Here is a 17,765-nt window from a genome sequence, read left to right as displayed (position 1 = left end):
TTGATTTGAAATATATTTTTTCCGTCAAAGTACCCCTTTAAGGGCAGGGGCCAGTGATTTGACATCACTACATCATTAAAAGATAGGGGATATGCATTTAAATAATACCTTCTATGTAGTAATTGCTGATGTATGTGTAATGTTTAAATCTGTCATCATATTCTGACCCCCCAGACCCCTATAATGGTGTCCAGATGATTATACGGTGACTGCAGTCATTTACCTTTATTGCTGTTTGTTCGTTTTTTCCTACTAATAAAAACCTTTTATCCAAAAGTCAGGCACAGTCGGATAGGTGTGGCTTGGGGTTCGCCAATCACCACCGCTGCCGCCACCACGCCTATCCTGCCTTCCAGTGCTGGGACCGCTGTCTTACTACACAGTGCATCCACAGCGCATGCGCCCGTCCCATTGGCACCAACGTGCACACGCAGCCGCCACCACGCCTATCCTGCCTTCCAGCAATGGGACCGCTTTGTCTTACTACATGTGTCATATTCTGCTGTATCTTACTACACAGTGCATGCGCCTGTCTCTCTAACATGCGCACGCCGCCGCCGTGTCCTTGTTTGACAGAGCGAGCGCTTGGTCCAGACATTTGTGCGCTCAGTGTGCATGTGCAGAACTAGAGACAGACGCTCGTCCGCTCACTGCCTCTAGTACAGCACATGTGCACTGAGCGCACAGACGTCGGGAGCGACCCCTCGCTCTGTCAACCTAGGATGCGGCGGCGGCGTGCGCATGTTAGAGAGACAGGCGCATGCACTGTGGATGCACTGTGTAGTAAGATACAGCAGAATATGATAACAGTTGCGCTTTAAAGGAGATCTCAGGATAGAAAAATTGTCCCCCATACTGCCGGCAGTAAAACAATTTAAGAGGTACACACCTTTCTACCAGTATGGAGGACAATGTTTCTATTCTGGAGTTCTCCTTTAAGTCAGTGTTTTCCAACAGGGTGCCTCCAGCTGTTGCAAAACTACAACTTCCAGCATGCCTGGCTTAAAGGGGTAGTCCAGCATTTTACTTATCTAAAGAATAGGGGATATGTGTGTGATTGTGGGGGGGTCCGACTGCTGCAACCCCCACGATCTCCTGCCTGGCACAGGGGTTGACACACCCCCTCTATACAGCTCTTCGGGAGAGCCAGAGATACATGACCGCTGTGCAGAAGATCGTGGGGGGTTGTAGAAGTCGGACCCATCCCAGCGGTCAGACACTTATCCTTTGGATGGGGGATAAGAAGTAAAATGCTGGACTGTCCCTTTAGAGGGGTTATTCTGAATTAGAAAAACAGAACAAATTTCTTTCAAAAACAGTGGCACCCATGTCCTCAGGTTGTGTGTGATATTGCAGCTCAGTTCCATTGAAGTGAATGGAGTAAAGTTGTAATACCCCACACAACCTGAGGGCAAGAGTGGCAGTGATTTTTCAGTAATGTGGGGCTCTCAGATCTGATATCATGGCGGCCGGTGCACAGCCCCCACCTCACATATTACGCATATTCTACTTACTTGGGAGCCGATGGGCTGAATCTTTCTGGATCAAACTTGTAAGGATCAGGAAAGAACTTCTCCATTCTGCACATGACGTAGTGGTCAAACTAAAAGGAATAAAGGGTAAGAAGCCGAAGGGTAAAACCAGAAAGGGAACAGGGGGATCAATGTGCCAAACAATCAAAAATAATAAAACATCAGATGACGTGCGAAAAAGAATATGTGAGCGCTGAACATGGGGGACCCCATCCATCAGACCAGTGCTTTCCTACCAGGGTGCCTCCAGATGTTGCAAGACTACAAATGATGTAGTCATGTAGGTGTAGTTTGCAACAGCTGGAGGCACCCTGGTTGGGAAACACTGCGTCAGACATTTATGTTGTGTCTATGGCCGGTACAGACTCTCTTATGTCTGGAGGTCAGTGACTAGACTCACCATGAGGGGCACACCTCCTGGTATCTTGATGCCCTCAATGACAGCGTCGTCCTTTATATAACGTGATGTCCCGGGGGCAGGCGGGTAGAGGCGCAGAGATTCCTTTAGCACCTGCAAGACATCAGATCACACTATATATGTTCTGGCCGCTAATCTGCTCTTAAAGCCAACCCTGTCTTTACCTGCATCCTGTAGGTCACTGCCTGGGTCCTATAGGTCAAATAGGTCATTATCTATGTTGTATAGGTCATATAGGTCATCACCTGGGTCATATAAGTCAGGTTTGTGATGTCATCATAACTGAGATCCCTTTTGAAGCCGATGACCTCATCAATCTCCGCCCGCAGTCTGGAAGATACAGAAACAACGCCGCCATTCAACTCTTTATCGCAGCGAATGTCCTCAAGAAACCATTAACCACTAAAGGATGTAGCGATTTTTTTACTGATATATATTTATGGGGAAAATTGAAAAAAATAATTAGTAAATTTTGGGACGTTTTGTTCCTATGCAGGGCACTTGACAATGGAATGACAAGTGATCTATATTCTGTAGGTCATTATCATTACGGTGATACCCAATTTGTATGGGTTTTGTTTCTACTTTTAAAAACTTTATTTATAAACAAAGTTCGTATGAGGGTAATTTTTAATGATGTGATTTATTGGTCCTGTTTTTGTTTCGAAGAGACTTTTTTGGTCACTTTTTATAGATTTTTTTCTAGTATATAAATGACCAGGAATCAGCGATTCTGGAGTTTAATATTTTTTATGTTTACGTCATTCACCATTCGGAATTATAAACATATTTACAAAGTCCAACAATTCCGCACGCAGCAATGCCAGATATGTTTGTTCACATGTTTTTATTTTTTAAATGGGAAACATTTTTTATAAAGGGAGGAGGACTATTTCATGAACTATTTTGGGGTACTTCGCCGCTAGACATGTTATCCTCTATCCAAACCAAAGGGGAAAATATGTCTGATCGTTGGGGTCTGACCGCTGGGGACCACCTCCGCGGCACTCCAGTCATCCGGTGCACGGATCTAACTCCGCTCCGTGCCGGATCACTGGCGACTACAGCCGTCACGCCCGCTTTGAATGGGGGGGGGGGGGGGGAGGCGTGGCATGACATCACAAACATGGAAACCCCAGGCTTGTTCATGAACGCCGCAGCGACGGCCCAGAGATTGCGGGGGTCCCAGTGGCCGGATCCCCCCTGTGCGATCAGACAAGTTATCCCCTACAGTTTGGACAGGGGATAACATGCTAACATGTCTAGGGGCAGAGTAGCCCTTTTATGCTGCACCTTTGCAGGCATGGAGGTAAGGGAGACCAGTGAGACCCAACCCACTAGCAACTTTATTTTTAGCTTACAGATGCCATGATGAACATTGATCATGGCATCTAAAGTGTTAATGCCGGCCATCAGCGTGATTGGCAATGTCTGGCATTAACGGTGAGCCCCGGCTGCTGATAACAAGCAGTACTCACTATGTATGAGGTGATGTATGTGTCTTGGGTCATTACAGGGTAAAAGGGAATGTGTAAGCACAAAAAGACTAATTGTTTAAATCAAGTTTTTATATAAAACATTTCTTAAGATTTTTTTCCTTCTAATTTTACTATCCATATTTTAAAGTAAAACTGATCAGTACAGAATTACAGAGATGGGTGACACCAGTCAATAGAGAAGACACTTATAGCTCAGCCTCCCTCTCCCTGTAGACAGAGAAGACACCAGGTGCTTAGCCTCCCCGTCTGTAGTGAAAAAAATAGGAGCTTAGCCTTCTCCTGACTGTAGATACAGAAGACAATAGGAGCTCAGCCTCCCCTTCCCTGTATATAGAGAAGACAATAGGATTTCAGCCTCTCCCTCACTGTAGACAGAGAAGACAATAGGAGTTTCCCCTTACTGTAGAATAAGCTCTGCACAGATCACAAGAGAATGTGATGGCTCCTGTATATTGTTGTCTGCGATCCTGCCGTGAAGCATATAACCATCAATAAAAACAGCTCAGACTAGATGTCTGCCCCCATAATAATGGACAAAATTAAATGGACAAAATTAAAAATAAATAAATTTAAAAAAATCGAATGTTTCAGTATCTGACTCTAATCCATATGAAGACCTCGCCCGGCCTTAGTTTCTTTACACCCCCTATGGAGGAGATGACTGTGGATACAGTAGTGCGCTCTCTCCTCACCTCTGTGTGATCTCCGGCTGTCTCGTCAGCTCCATCATGGTGAATGACAGCTGGTTTGCTGTGGTCTCTTGTCCTGCGTATAAAAAGCAAAAACTCGGATTTAAACCTTTTTTCACAGGTTCAGATTAGACTGCAAAGTTTAAAAAAAAACGTATATATTAACCCCTTCTTGTCACTGGTTCTTGTTGCCTTTTACTAATCAATAACGTAGAGTTGGATTCAGACTGACAGCTGTAACGTGACGTGTGCGAATATCATAGTGACTGCTCTACCACATCTGTACGGCCCAGAACAAAAATCACATATATCATGTACTTACCAGCTACAAAGAAGGTGACAAAATTGTCCAACATAACCTCATCGTCCAACCCGTTCTGCTCATCTGAAACGACAAAGGGAAAGAGGTCAGAGCTGAATACAAAATGTCCCATTAAGTAATGTAAGTATGTACACCGTGACCTCACCAGCAGAATAGTGAGTACAGCTCTGGAGTATAATACAGGATCAGTACAGGATAAGTAATGTAATGTATGTACACAGTGACCTCACCAGCAGAATAGTGAGTACAGCTCTGGAGTATAATACAGGATCAGTACAGGATAAGTAATGTAATGTATGTACACAGTGACCTCACCAGCAGAATAGTGAGTACAGCTCTGGGGTATAATACAGGATATAACTGAGGATCAGTACAGGATAAGTAATGTAATGTATGTACACAGTGACCTCACCAGCAGAATAGTGAGTACAGCTCTGGAGTATAATACAGGATATAACTGAGGATCAGTACAGGATAAGTAATGTAATGTATGTACACAGTGACCTCACCAGCAGAATAGTGAGTACAGCTCTGGAGTATAATACAGGATATAACTCAGGATCAGTACAGGATAAGTAATGTATGTACACAGTGACCTCACCAGCAGAATAGTGAGTACAGCTCTGGAGTATAATACAGGATCAGTACAGGATAAGTAATGTAATGTATGTACACAGTGACCTCACCAGCAGAATAGTGAGTACAGCTCTGGAGTATAATACAGGATCAGTACAGGATAAGTAATGTAATGTATGTACACAGTGACCTCACCAGCAGAATAGTGAGTACAGCTCTGGAGTATAATACAGGATCAGTACAGGATAAGTAATGTAATGTATGTACACAGTGATCTCACCAGCAGAATAGTGAGTACAGCTCTGGGGTATAATACAGGATATAACTGAGGATCAGTACAGGATAAGTAATGTAATGTATGTACACAGTGACCTCACCAGCAGAATAGTGAGTACAGCTCTGGAGTATAATACAGGATATAACTGAGGATCAGTACAGGATAAGTAATGTAATGTATGTACACAGTGACCTCACCAGCAGAATAGTGAGTACAGCTCTGGAGTATAATACAGGATATAACTCAGGATCAGTACAGGATAAGTAATGTATGTACACAGTGACCTCACCAGCAGAATAGTGAGTACAGCTCTGGAGTATAATACAGGATCAGTACAGGATAAGTAATGTAATGTATGTACACAGTGACCTCACCAGCAGAATAGTGAGTACAGCTCTGGAGTATAATACAGGATCAGTACAGGATAAGTAATGTAATGTATGTACACAGTGACCTCACCAGCAGAATAGTGAGTACAGCTCTGGAGTATAATACAGGATCAGTACAGGATAAGTAATGTAATGTATGTACACAGTGATCTCACCAGCAGAATAGTGAGTACAGCTCTGGGGTATAATACAGGATATAACTGAGGATCAGTACAGGATAAGTAATGTAATGTATGTACACAGTGACCTCACCAGCAGAATAGTGAGTACAGCTCTGGAGTATAATACAGGATATAACTGAGGATCAGTACAGGATAAGTAATGTAATGTATGTACACAGTGACCTCACCAGCAGAATAGTGAGTACAGCTCTGGAGTATAATACAGGATATAACTCAGGATCAGTACAGGATAAGTAATGTAATGTATGTACACAGTGACCTCACCAGCAGAATAGTGAGTACAGCTCTGGAGTATAATACATTCATTACATACTGGGTATAGTCACACAGTAACACACCCGCACACTCCAGGATCTTGGTCAGGATGTCTTTGGGAAGTTCCTCTCCATTCAGCTTCGCTCTCTTCCTCTGCTCGATACATTCTCGGCCTGTATTCCGCAGCAGAACAGCACATTCCTCGACTGAACGGACGTATGCTCGGTGCTGGGGCATGTACTACAATGGAGAGGAGAGACATTACTGCAATCCTTGGCTCTGATCCGATTATTCTAGGTTCAGTTCTTGAGACTCGAGTTTCATTTGATAAACAATATATTATTACAATAAACAGCCGATCAACCACAGTCTGCCTGTAGATGGCGCTCTCACCTGCATGAACGGGTTTTGTATATATTTTATCATCCCCTCTAGAGCCAGAGCGACTGCGTTTGGGAAATTACTTTTATTTCCCTCTGTCAGGCCCAGTTCCATGCCGAACGCGACCTGCGGGAGACAGGAATGCGGTTATTTTGTTGTTGTGGTCGGTGCTCATTCGTATAGCGAGCCTACTTACCTGAACCTCTTACTAAACTCCTATTCCCTACTACATCCTGTAACCTATCTATGCAGTTAGAGTTATGCCATATACTGCCGCATAGGAATACACCTGAAAAATAGAGGGCATACCCTGATGTGTAATGATAGTCATGGAGTGAAATGATATTGAGGGAGGGTTGGGTGGGACATGACGAACCCGCGGTGTCTGAGACAGGTACTGCCACGGGTTCTTATAGGGAATCCCCGTTCCTCCCACAAACACAGCCTAATAGACGTGGGTGTATGGTCTAAACACCATAACATAACACAGCAACATCATGAAACGTATTAACCTAATGAACCTATGAATGTATACCGAAACACCATAAATGTATGCTAGCATGACTCCTTGACCCATATGCAGACCATGACAATATGAACATGGGCCCGGCGTAATCATCAAGGCCATGCACCTCACTAACACCACGACCGCATGCTCAAACAACCTACGACTGTATACACAGACAAAGCTTTATGGGTGCATGTACAAAACTTTGAGCGTGTGCACTGAACAACCTATGAACGTATGGCTAGAATGAACTGCATGAGCAAGCATATGCACTGAACAAACTATATGAGCAGATGCACAGAGCAACTTATCCACACATATCCCCAGTACAAGTATATAACTGCATGAAGCACTGATGTATGATACAACACATGAATTTATACATGCAATGTCTGCCCCACTGTACAATAACTAGAAAGCACTGATCTGAAACGATTTCTCTCTTTTTTTTTTTATGCAGACGTGGCAGGTGTAATGGGTATACCACCGCCTATGTGTCGTAATGTTGTCGCTCTGAAGGAGTGTCATTAACAACAATTGTGCAATGTATCCTGCAGATGTGGCAGGTATAATGGGTATACACTGCCAATGTTTCGTGTAACGTGTCAGTAACATCAACTATGCAATGTATCCCCCTGCAGACGTGGCAGGTATAATGGGTATACAGCGCAACAGCTGTATAAATACTAAAATGAGGAACGCGTGTGCCCCAATACTATACAACTACATGCATTGCAGACACTACAACAAAACTACAAAGTGCACTGTAAACATTATAACATGTGAAAACTACATGAACTAACATTAGCATTAGAAACCCTGAGCATATGGATCGAATGAACTATGTGTGTATACACAAACAAACTAATTGAACGAATGCACACTGTAAATGCTACCATGGCTATAAACACTTATCCACAATATCAAAGTAACAAGCGGATGTAACGTATAACAGCACAAGCATAAGAACAGTATAATTATTAAACTACAAGCATAACAAACGATATGAACGTCTACACCGAACAAATCTGTTGAACGTATGCATAGATCAATATGCATGCGTGTAGTAATTATATGACCATGTACTCACGCACAGAACAACACTCCATGCGCTGTACGAGCATATGTGCATCACGAACGCCACAAGCGTGCGCCCAGCACAACACTACAAGCGTGTGTACAGCACACATGCCCCAAGCGCATGCACCGCACAACTCCCACGAGCATATGTACAATATGACTCCTATGAGCGTATGTATGATATGAATCCTACAAGCGTGTTTGCAGTATGAATCCTACAAGCGTGTGTACAGTATAAATGCTACTAGCGAGTGTACAGTAAAACCCTCTGAGCGTATGTATAGTATAATTCCTACGAGCATGTATACAGTATGACTCCTACGAGCGTATGCACAGTATAAATCCTACGAACGTGTACAGTATAAGTCCTGCGAGCGTGTGCACAATATAAATCCTACGAGCGTGTGTGCAGTATAAATCCTGTGAGCGTATACACAATATCAATGCTACGAGCGTGCATACAGTATAAATACTACGAGTGTGTGTACTGTATAAATACTACGAGCGTATGTACAGTATAACTCCTATGAGCGTATGTACAGTATAAATCCTGCGAGCATATGTACAGTATAAATACTGCTAGCGTATGTACAGTATAATCCTGTGAGCGTATGTACAGTATAAATCCTGCGAGCACATGTACAGTATAAATCCTGCGAGCACATGTACAGTATAAATCCTGCAAGCGTATGTACAGTATAAATCCTGCAAGCGTATGTACAGTATAAATCCTGCAAGCGTATGTACAGTATAAATCCTGCAAGCGTATGTACAGTATAAATCCTGCAAGCGTATGTACAGTATAAATCCTGCAAGCGTATGTACAGTATAAATCCTGCAAGCGTATGTACAGTATAAATCCTGCGAGCGTATGTACGGTATAAATCCTGCAAGCGTATGTACAGTATAAATCCTGCGAGCAAATGTACAGAAACGCCCACTGGGACCTAAAAATAACCAACAACTACAAACAGAAAAATGTATGCGTCAGAGAGACTAGCGGCATGCATTGGTAAATTGATAAGCAATCTGAAGCTCATTACAACCCGTGGTTATAAGACAGGAATCAGTGTATGCGACAAGGCCACGCAAAATGATGGCCTATAAGCGGCTGATAAAAGGAGGCCACCTACAGCCTTGCAAATACCATGGTCGCAGTAAAATTCCTTTATTATTGTCGTAGAGGCAGCGGGCAACGTGGAGTAAGTTGTTAATAGTATGAATATATATGTAGCGTGGCCTAAGCCAGCATCTATACAATATACCCCACATATAGCGTGGCCGAGCCGGCATCTATACAATATACCCCACATGTAGCGTGGCCGAGCCGGCATCTATACAATATACCCCACATGTAGCGTGGCCGAGCTGGCATCTGTACCATATACCCACATGTAGCGTGGCCGAGCCGGCATCTATACAATATACCCATATGTAGCGCGGCCGAGCCGGCATCTATACAGTATACCCCACATGTAGCGTGGCCTAAGCCGGCATCTATACAATATACCCCACATGTAGCGTGGCCGAGCCGGCATCTATACAATATACCCATATGTAGCGTGGCCTAAGCCGGCATCTATACAATATACCCCACATGTAGCGTGGCTGAGCCGGCATCTATACAAAATACCCACATGTAGCGTGGCCGAGCCGGCATCTATACAATATACCCATATGTAGCGTGGCCTAAGCCGGCATCTATACAATATACCCCACTTGTAGCGTGGCTGAGCTGGCATCTATACAATATACCCACATGTAGCGTGGCTGAGCCGGCATCTATACAAAATACCCCACATGTAGCGTGGCTGAGCCGGCATCTATACAAAATACCCACATGTAGCGTGGCCAAGCCGGCATCTATACAATATACCCACATGTAGCGTGGCCGAGCTGGCATCTGTACCATATACCCACATGTAGCGTGGCCGAGCCGGCATCTATACAATATACCCCACATGTAGCGTGGCCGAGCCGGCATCTATACAAAATACCCACATGTAGCGTGGCCGAGCCGGCATCTATACAATATACCCACATGTAGCATGGCCGAGCCGGCATCTATACAATATACCCACATGTAGCGTGGCCGAGCCGGCATCTATACAATATACCCACATGTAGCGTGGCCGAGCCGGCATCTATACAATATACCCCACATGTAGCGTGGCCGAGCCGGCATCTATAGAATATACCCATATGTAGCGTGGCCGAGCCAGCATCTATACAATATACCCCACATGTAGCGTGGCTGAGCCGGCATCTATACAATATACCCACATGTAGCGTGGCCGAGCCGGCATCTATAGAATATACCCATATGTAGCGTGGCCGAGCCAGCATCTATACAATATACCCACATGTAGCGTGGCCGAGCCGGCATCTATACAATATACCCACATGTAGCGTGGCCGAGCCGGCATCTATACAATATACCCACATGTAGCGTGGCCGAGCCGGCATCTATACAATATACCCACATGTAGCGCGGCCGAGCCAGCATCTATACAATATACCCACATGTAGCGTGGCCGAGCCGGCATCTATACAATATACCCACATGTAGCGTGGCCGAGCCAGCATCTATACAATATACCCACATGTAGCGTGGCCGAGCCGGCATCAATACAATATACCCCACATGTAGCGTGGCCGAGCCGGCATCTACACAATATACCCACATGTAGCGCGGCCGAGCCGGCATCTATACAATATACCCCACATGTAGCGTGGCCGAGCCGGCATCTATACAATATACCCACATGTAGCGTGGCCGAGCCGGCATCTACACAATATACCCACATGTAGCGCGGCCGAGCCGGCATCTGTACAATATACCCACATGTAGCGTGGCCGAGCCGGCATCTACACAATATACCCACATGTAGCGCGGCCGAGCCGGCATCTATACAATATACCCCACATGTAGCGTGGCCGAGCCGGCATCTGTACAATATACCCACATGTAGCGTGGCCGAGCCGGCATCTATACAATATACCCACATGTAGCGCGGCCGAGCCGGCATCTATACAATATACCCACATGTAGCGTGGCCGAGCCAGCATCTATACAATATACCCACATGTAGCGTGGCCGAGCCGGCATCTATAGAATATACCCATATGTAGCGTGGCCGAGCCAGCATCTATACAATATACCCACATGTAGCGTGGCCGAGCCGGCATCTATACAATATACCCACATGTAGCGTGGCCGAGCCGGCATCTATACAATATACCCACATGTAGCGTGGCCGAGCCGGCATCTATACAATATACCCACATGTAGCGCGGCCGAGCCAGCATCTATACAATATACCCACATGTAGCGTGGCCGAGCCGGCATCTATACAATATACCCACATGTAGCGTGGCCGAGCCAGCATCTATACAATATACCCACATGTAGCGTGGCCGAGCCGGCATCAATACAATATACCCCACATGTAGCGTGGCCGAGCCGGCATCTACACAATATACCCACATGTAGCGCGGCCGAGCCGGCATCTATACAATATACCCCACATGTAGCGTGGCCGAGCCGGCATCTATACAATATACCCACATGTAGCGTGGCCGAGCCGGCATCTACACAATATACCCACATGTAGCGCGGCCGAGCCGGCATCTGTACAATATACCCACATGTAGCGTGGCCGAGCCGGCATCTACACAATATACCCACATGTAGCGCGGCCGAGCCGGCATCTATACAATATACCCCACATGTAGCGTGGCCGAGCCGGCATCTGTACAATATACCCACATGTAGCGTGGCCGAGCCGGCATCTATACAATATACCCACATGTAGCGCGGCCGAGCCGGCATCTATACAATATACCCACATGTAGCGTGGCCGAGCCGGCATCTATACAATATACCCCACATGTAGCGTGGCCGAGCCGGCATCTATACAATATACCCACATGTAGCGTGGCCGAGCCGGCATCTGTACAATATACCCACATGTAGCGTGGCCGAGCCGGCATCTATACAATATACCCATATGTAGCGTGGCCGAGCCGGCATCTATACAATATACCCACATGTAGCGCGGCCGAGCCAGCATCTGTACCATATACCCACATGTAGCGTGGCCGAGCCGGCATCTATACAATATACCCCACATGTAGCGTGGCCGAGCCGGCATGCCCCTGTTAACAGCGAATATGTGATTTATAACGTGGCCGAGCCGGCAACCCCCGTGTAACAAAGCAAATATACGTGATTGTAACATTCCGAGCCGGCATCTCCCTTGTAAAAAGCAAATAAATGTAATCTTAGCGTGGCCCGAGCTGGCTGCACACAACGCTTATAAAAAGAAACTAACCAAGACCGGGCTGATTGGGGGTCCCCTCAGACTCCGGCTTACCTCCAGAGCGAGGGGATACCCTGCTACCATCCCCCTGATCAGTCCCGGCCGCTCACCCACTCTCGCTGAGCTCTGCAGCTGTGGCATCTAGTTCTGGTCAGCTGATCGGCTGCACGTGATGAACCCGCAGTGTCTGAGACAGGGACTGCCGCAGGTTCTTATAGGAAATCCTCGCCCATCCCACAAACACAGGCTAATAAATTAGCCTTCATACTTACCAGATCTATCCGTACCCTATTTTCCAGGTCTGGCTCTCACCTTGGTGATGACGTCCATGGTGACGCAGTTGATGATTGAGTGCAGACCCACTTGCTGTTTCCCATCTGCTTTCTCAGCCAATCGTTCCATCAGGCACTCCGCCCTTTCATTGAAGACCCCGACCATCTCCCGGAGATACCTAAGAGGGACTGGAATCAGACTGGAGCCCACTGGGACCAGTTCACATATGGGGGTCACTATATCACCGCTCCATACAGAACTGATGACCATAGTGAGAAGAATCCACATATCACTGCAGGAGTTACTCCATAGGGCTGTATACTAATAGTGGGGGTCATTGTGATATATGAGCTGGATCCCACCCATCCCCTCCGGGTCCACTCAACAAAGAATGAGAAGAACAGTGTGAACAATGTCAGAAGATTATCATACAACATACAGTATTTACAGAATATACAGCCTATCCATTCACTAGAGATCAGCGGTGACATCACTGAGAATACATCCTATACATCACTAGGGATCAGCGGTGACATCACTGAGAATACAGCCTATCCATTCACTAGAGATCAGCGGTGACATCACTGAGAATACATCCTATACATCACTAGAGATCAGCGGTGACATCACTGAGAATACAGCCTATCCATCACTAGAGATCAGCAGTGACATCACTGAGAATACAGCCTATCCATCACTAGAGATCAGCGGTGACATCACTGAGAATACAGTCTATCCATCACTAGAGATCAGCGGTGACATCACTGAGAATACAGCCTATCCATCACTAGAGATCAGCGGTGACATCACTGAGAATACAGCCTATCCATCACTAGAGATCAGCGGTGACATCACTGAGAATACAGCCTATCCATCACTAGAGATCAGCGGTGACATCACTGAGAATACAGCCTATCCATCACTAGAGATCAGCGGTGACATCACTGAGAATACAGCCTATCCATCACTAGAGATCAGCGGTGACATCACTGAGAATACATCCTATCCATCACTAGAGATCAGCGGTGACATCACTGAGAATACAGCCTACCCATCACTAGAGATCAGCGGTGACATCACTGAGAATACAGCCTATCCATTCACTAGAGATCAGCAGTGACATCACTGAGAATACAGTCTATCCATCACTAGAGATCAGCGGTGACATCACTGAGAATACAGCCTAACCATCACTAGAGATCAGCGGTGACATCACTGAGAATACATCCTATCCATCACTAGAGATCAGCGGTGACATCACTGAGAATACAGCCTATCCATCACTAGAGATCAGCAGTGACATCACTGAGAATACAGCCTATCCATCACTAGAGATCAGCGGTGACATCACTGAGTATACAGCCTATCCAACACTAGAGATCAGCGGTGATATCACTGAGAATACAGCCTATCCATCACTAGAGATCAGCGGTGACATCACTGAGAATACATCCTATCCATCACTAGAGATCAGCGGTGATATCACTGAGAATACAGCCTATCCATCACTAGAGATCAGCGGTGACATCACTGAGAATACATCCTATCCATCACTAGAGATCAGCGGTGACATCACTGAGAATACAGCCTATCCATCACTAGAGATCAGCGGTGACATCACTGAGAATACATCCTATCCATCACTAGAGATCAGCAGTGACATCACTGAGAATACAGCCTATCCATCACTAGAGATCAGCGGTGACATCACTGAGAATACAGCCTATCCATCACTAGAGATCAGCACTGACATCACTGAGAATACAGCCTATCCATCACTAGAGATCAGCGGTGACATCACTGAGAATACAGCCTATCCATCACTAGAGATCAGCGGTGACATCACTGAGAATACAGCCTATCCATTCATCTATCCTCCATAAATATGAGGAATGTTCCGGACTCACGTGTTGCTAAATGCTGGGTCCATGATGCGTCGCTGTTTATACCAGTGTTCATGATCTGGATCAGTCACTAATCCCTTCCCCATGAATCTGCAGAGATGAAATAATGTGAAGGATTTAGTCTGTGACATCCATGTAGAAACACAAATTTTGGGTCATTTTAGGCCTTGAGGTCCTCACTAGAAATCAACCACCCGAACAGCTCTCCAGCTAAGGCGGCTTTCACACTATAAAATTCATCCGTTTTAAAGATCCGTTGGATTTTCCGTTATGAAAACCCTGAAAATCAGCCATTAAACGTCCGTTAGAAAATCCCATTATAGTCTATGGGATTTTTACATTATCCGTTATAGTCCATTATTAATAACAGACGTTATTTTGTGACGGAAGAAATAGTGCATGCTGGGATTTGTTCAGTATTTCCCATAAGTGAGTCTACCCCAATATATATATATATATATATATATATATATATATATATATATATATATACACACACACACATACAGTATCTTCATACAAGTGAGTCTACCCCAATATATATATATATACACACACACACACACATACAGTATCTTCATACAAGTGAGTCTACCCCAATATATATATATACACACACACACACACATACAGTATCTTCATACAAGTGAGTCTACCCCAATATATATATATATATATATACACACACACACATACAGTATCTTCATACAAGTGAGTCTACCCCAATATATATATATATACACACACACATACAGTATCTTCATACAAGTGAGTCTACCCCAATATATATATATATATACACACACACACACATACAGTATCTTCATACAAGTGAGTCTACCCCAATATATATATATACACACACACACATACAGTATCTTCATACAAGTGAGTCTACCCCAATATATATATATACACACACACACATACAGTATCTTCATACAAGTGAGTCTACCCCAATATATATATATATATACACACACACACATACAGTATCTTCATACAAGTGAGTCTACCCCAATATATATATATACACACACACACACATACAGTATCTTCATACAAGTGAGTCTACCCCAATATATATATATACACACACACACACATACAGTATCTTCATACAAGTGAGTCTACCCCAATATATATATATATATACACACACACATACAGTATCTTCATACAAGTGAGTCTACCCCAATATATATATATACACACACACACACATACAGTATCTTCATACAAGTGAGTCTACCCCAATATATATATATATACACACACACATACAGTATCTTCATACAAGTGAGTCCACGATATATATCAAAACATAGGTGCAGCATAGTCTTACATGTTTCTGTCCCTCACCAGAACCATTTTTAAGCTCAAAAATACATATGGGGGAGAATTATCACAACCTGTCCAGAGGAAATGTTGCCCATAGCAACCAATCAGATCACTTCTTTCACTTTTGAAAAGGCCTCTGAAAAATGAAAGCAGCGATGTGATTGGTTGCTATGGGCAACGATTCTTCTGCACAGGTTGTGATAAATCTCCCCCATAGTACTTAGGAGGTATATATACCCAGACAATTAAGTGTTCACATAAATATATATATATAGTGGCATAAAGTAATAAAGTGCTTACAAAATGTATAAATTAATATCTCCATAATTCATATTAAAGTGCAAAGTGTACATTAAAACCAACACTTGTTATAAGAGTTCCGCTCTAAACCATGACATGATGAGTACAGCCGCTTCACATAATTCATTATCTATATACATCTACCGTATACCTTATATATATGTATAGACATGTGCTATACATAAGAAGGGAGACAGCGCGCTCAGGGCCTATTCACACGGCAGAATTTCCACTTGTGGAATTTCGCCTCAAATTAAAGCCCATAGACTTCTACGGGATTCCGCACCCACATTCACACTTCTGAAATTCTGGTAGACACTGTATATATATATATATATATATATGGTAGACACTGTATATACACATATGGTAGACACTGTATATACACATACGTGGTAGACACTGTATATACACATACGTGGTAGACACTGTATATACACATACGTGGTAGACACTGTATATACACATATGTGGTAGACACTGTATATACACATATATGGTAGACACTGTATATACACATATATGGTAGACACTGTATATACACATATATGGTAGACACTGTATATACACATATATGGTAGACACTGTATATACACATATATGGTAGACACTATATACATATATATGGTAGACACTGTATATACACATATATAGGGTAGACACTGTATATACACATACATGGTAGACACTGTATATACACATATATGGTAGACACTGTATATACACATACATGGTAGACACTGTATATACACATACATGGTAGACACTGTATATACACATACATGGTAGACACTGTATATACACATACATGGTAGACACTGTATATACACATACATGGTAGACACTGTATATACACATACATGGTAGACACTGTATATACACATATATGGTAGACACTGTATATACACATATATGGTAGACACTGCATATACACATATATGGTAGACACTGTATATACACATATATGGTAGACACTGTATATACACATATATGGTAGACACTGTATATACACATATATGGTAGACACTGTATATACACATATATGGTAGACACTGTATATACATATATAGGGTAGACACTGTATATACATATATATATATAGGGTATACACTGTATATACATATATATAGAGTAGACACTGTATATACACATATATGGTAGACACTGTATATATACATACATGGTAGACACTGTATATACACATATATGGTAGACACTGTATATACACATACGTGGTAGACACTATATACACATACGTGGTAGACACTGTATATACACCTATATGGTAGACACTGTATATATACATACATGGTAGACACTGTATATACACCTATATGGTAGACACTGTATATACATACATGGTAGACACTGTATATACACATATATGGTAGACACTGTATATACACATATATGGTAGACACTGTATATACACATATATGGTAGACACTGTATATACATATATATAGGGTATACACTGTATATACATATATATATATATATATATATAGAGTAGACAC

General features: G+C 43.6%; 1 protein-coding gene across 3 annotated transcripts in view; it reads right to left on the bottom strand.

Moving 5' to 3' along the window:
- LOC130295179 (cholesterol 24-hydroxylase-like) overlaps nucleotides 1-17,765 on the bottom strand; it is a 36,111-nt gene that overhangs the window by 5,255 nt on the left and 13,091 nt on the right. For 2 of the 3 annotated variants that reach the window (XM_056545628.1, XM_056545629.1), the window contains 9 exons: nucleotides 14,611-14,697; nucleotides 12,743-12,881; nucleotides 6,533-6,646; nucleotides 6,223-6,379; nucleotides 4,461-4,523; nucleotides 4,142-4,214; nucleotides 2,196-2,280; nucleotides 1,933-2,043; nucleotides 1,515-1,603 (listed from right to left, as the gene is read on the bottom strand). In XM_056545628.1, coding sequence (XP_056401603.1) covers nucleotides 1,515-1,603; nucleotides 1,933-2,043; nucleotides 2,196-2,280; nucleotides 4,142-4,214; nucleotides 4,461-4,523; nucleotides 6,223-6,379; nucleotides 6,533-6,646; nucleotides 12,743-12,881; nucleotides 14,611-14,697 — 918 coding nt within the window. Of the gene's footprint in view, nucleotides 1-1,514; nucleotides 1,604-1,932; nucleotides 2,044-2,195; nucleotides 2,281-4,141; nucleotides 4,215-4,460; nucleotides 4,524-6,222; nucleotides 6,380-6,532; nucleotides 6,647-12,742; nucleotides 12,882-14,610; nucleotides 14,698-15,952; nucleotides 16,006-17,765 lie in introns of those variants that run through there. The other variant, XM_056545630.1, reaches the window with a different exon arrangement.

The sequence above is a fragment of the Hyla sarda genome, chromosome 11, assembly GCF_029499605.1.
Source record: "Hyla sarda isolate aHylSar1 chromosome 11, aHylSar1.hap1, whole genome shotgun sequence".
Taxonomy (NCBI): Eukaryota; Metazoa; Chordata; class Amphibia; order Anura; family Hylidae; genus Hyla; species Hyla sarda.
This window is presented reverse-complemented; position numbering and strand designations above follow the sequence as displayed.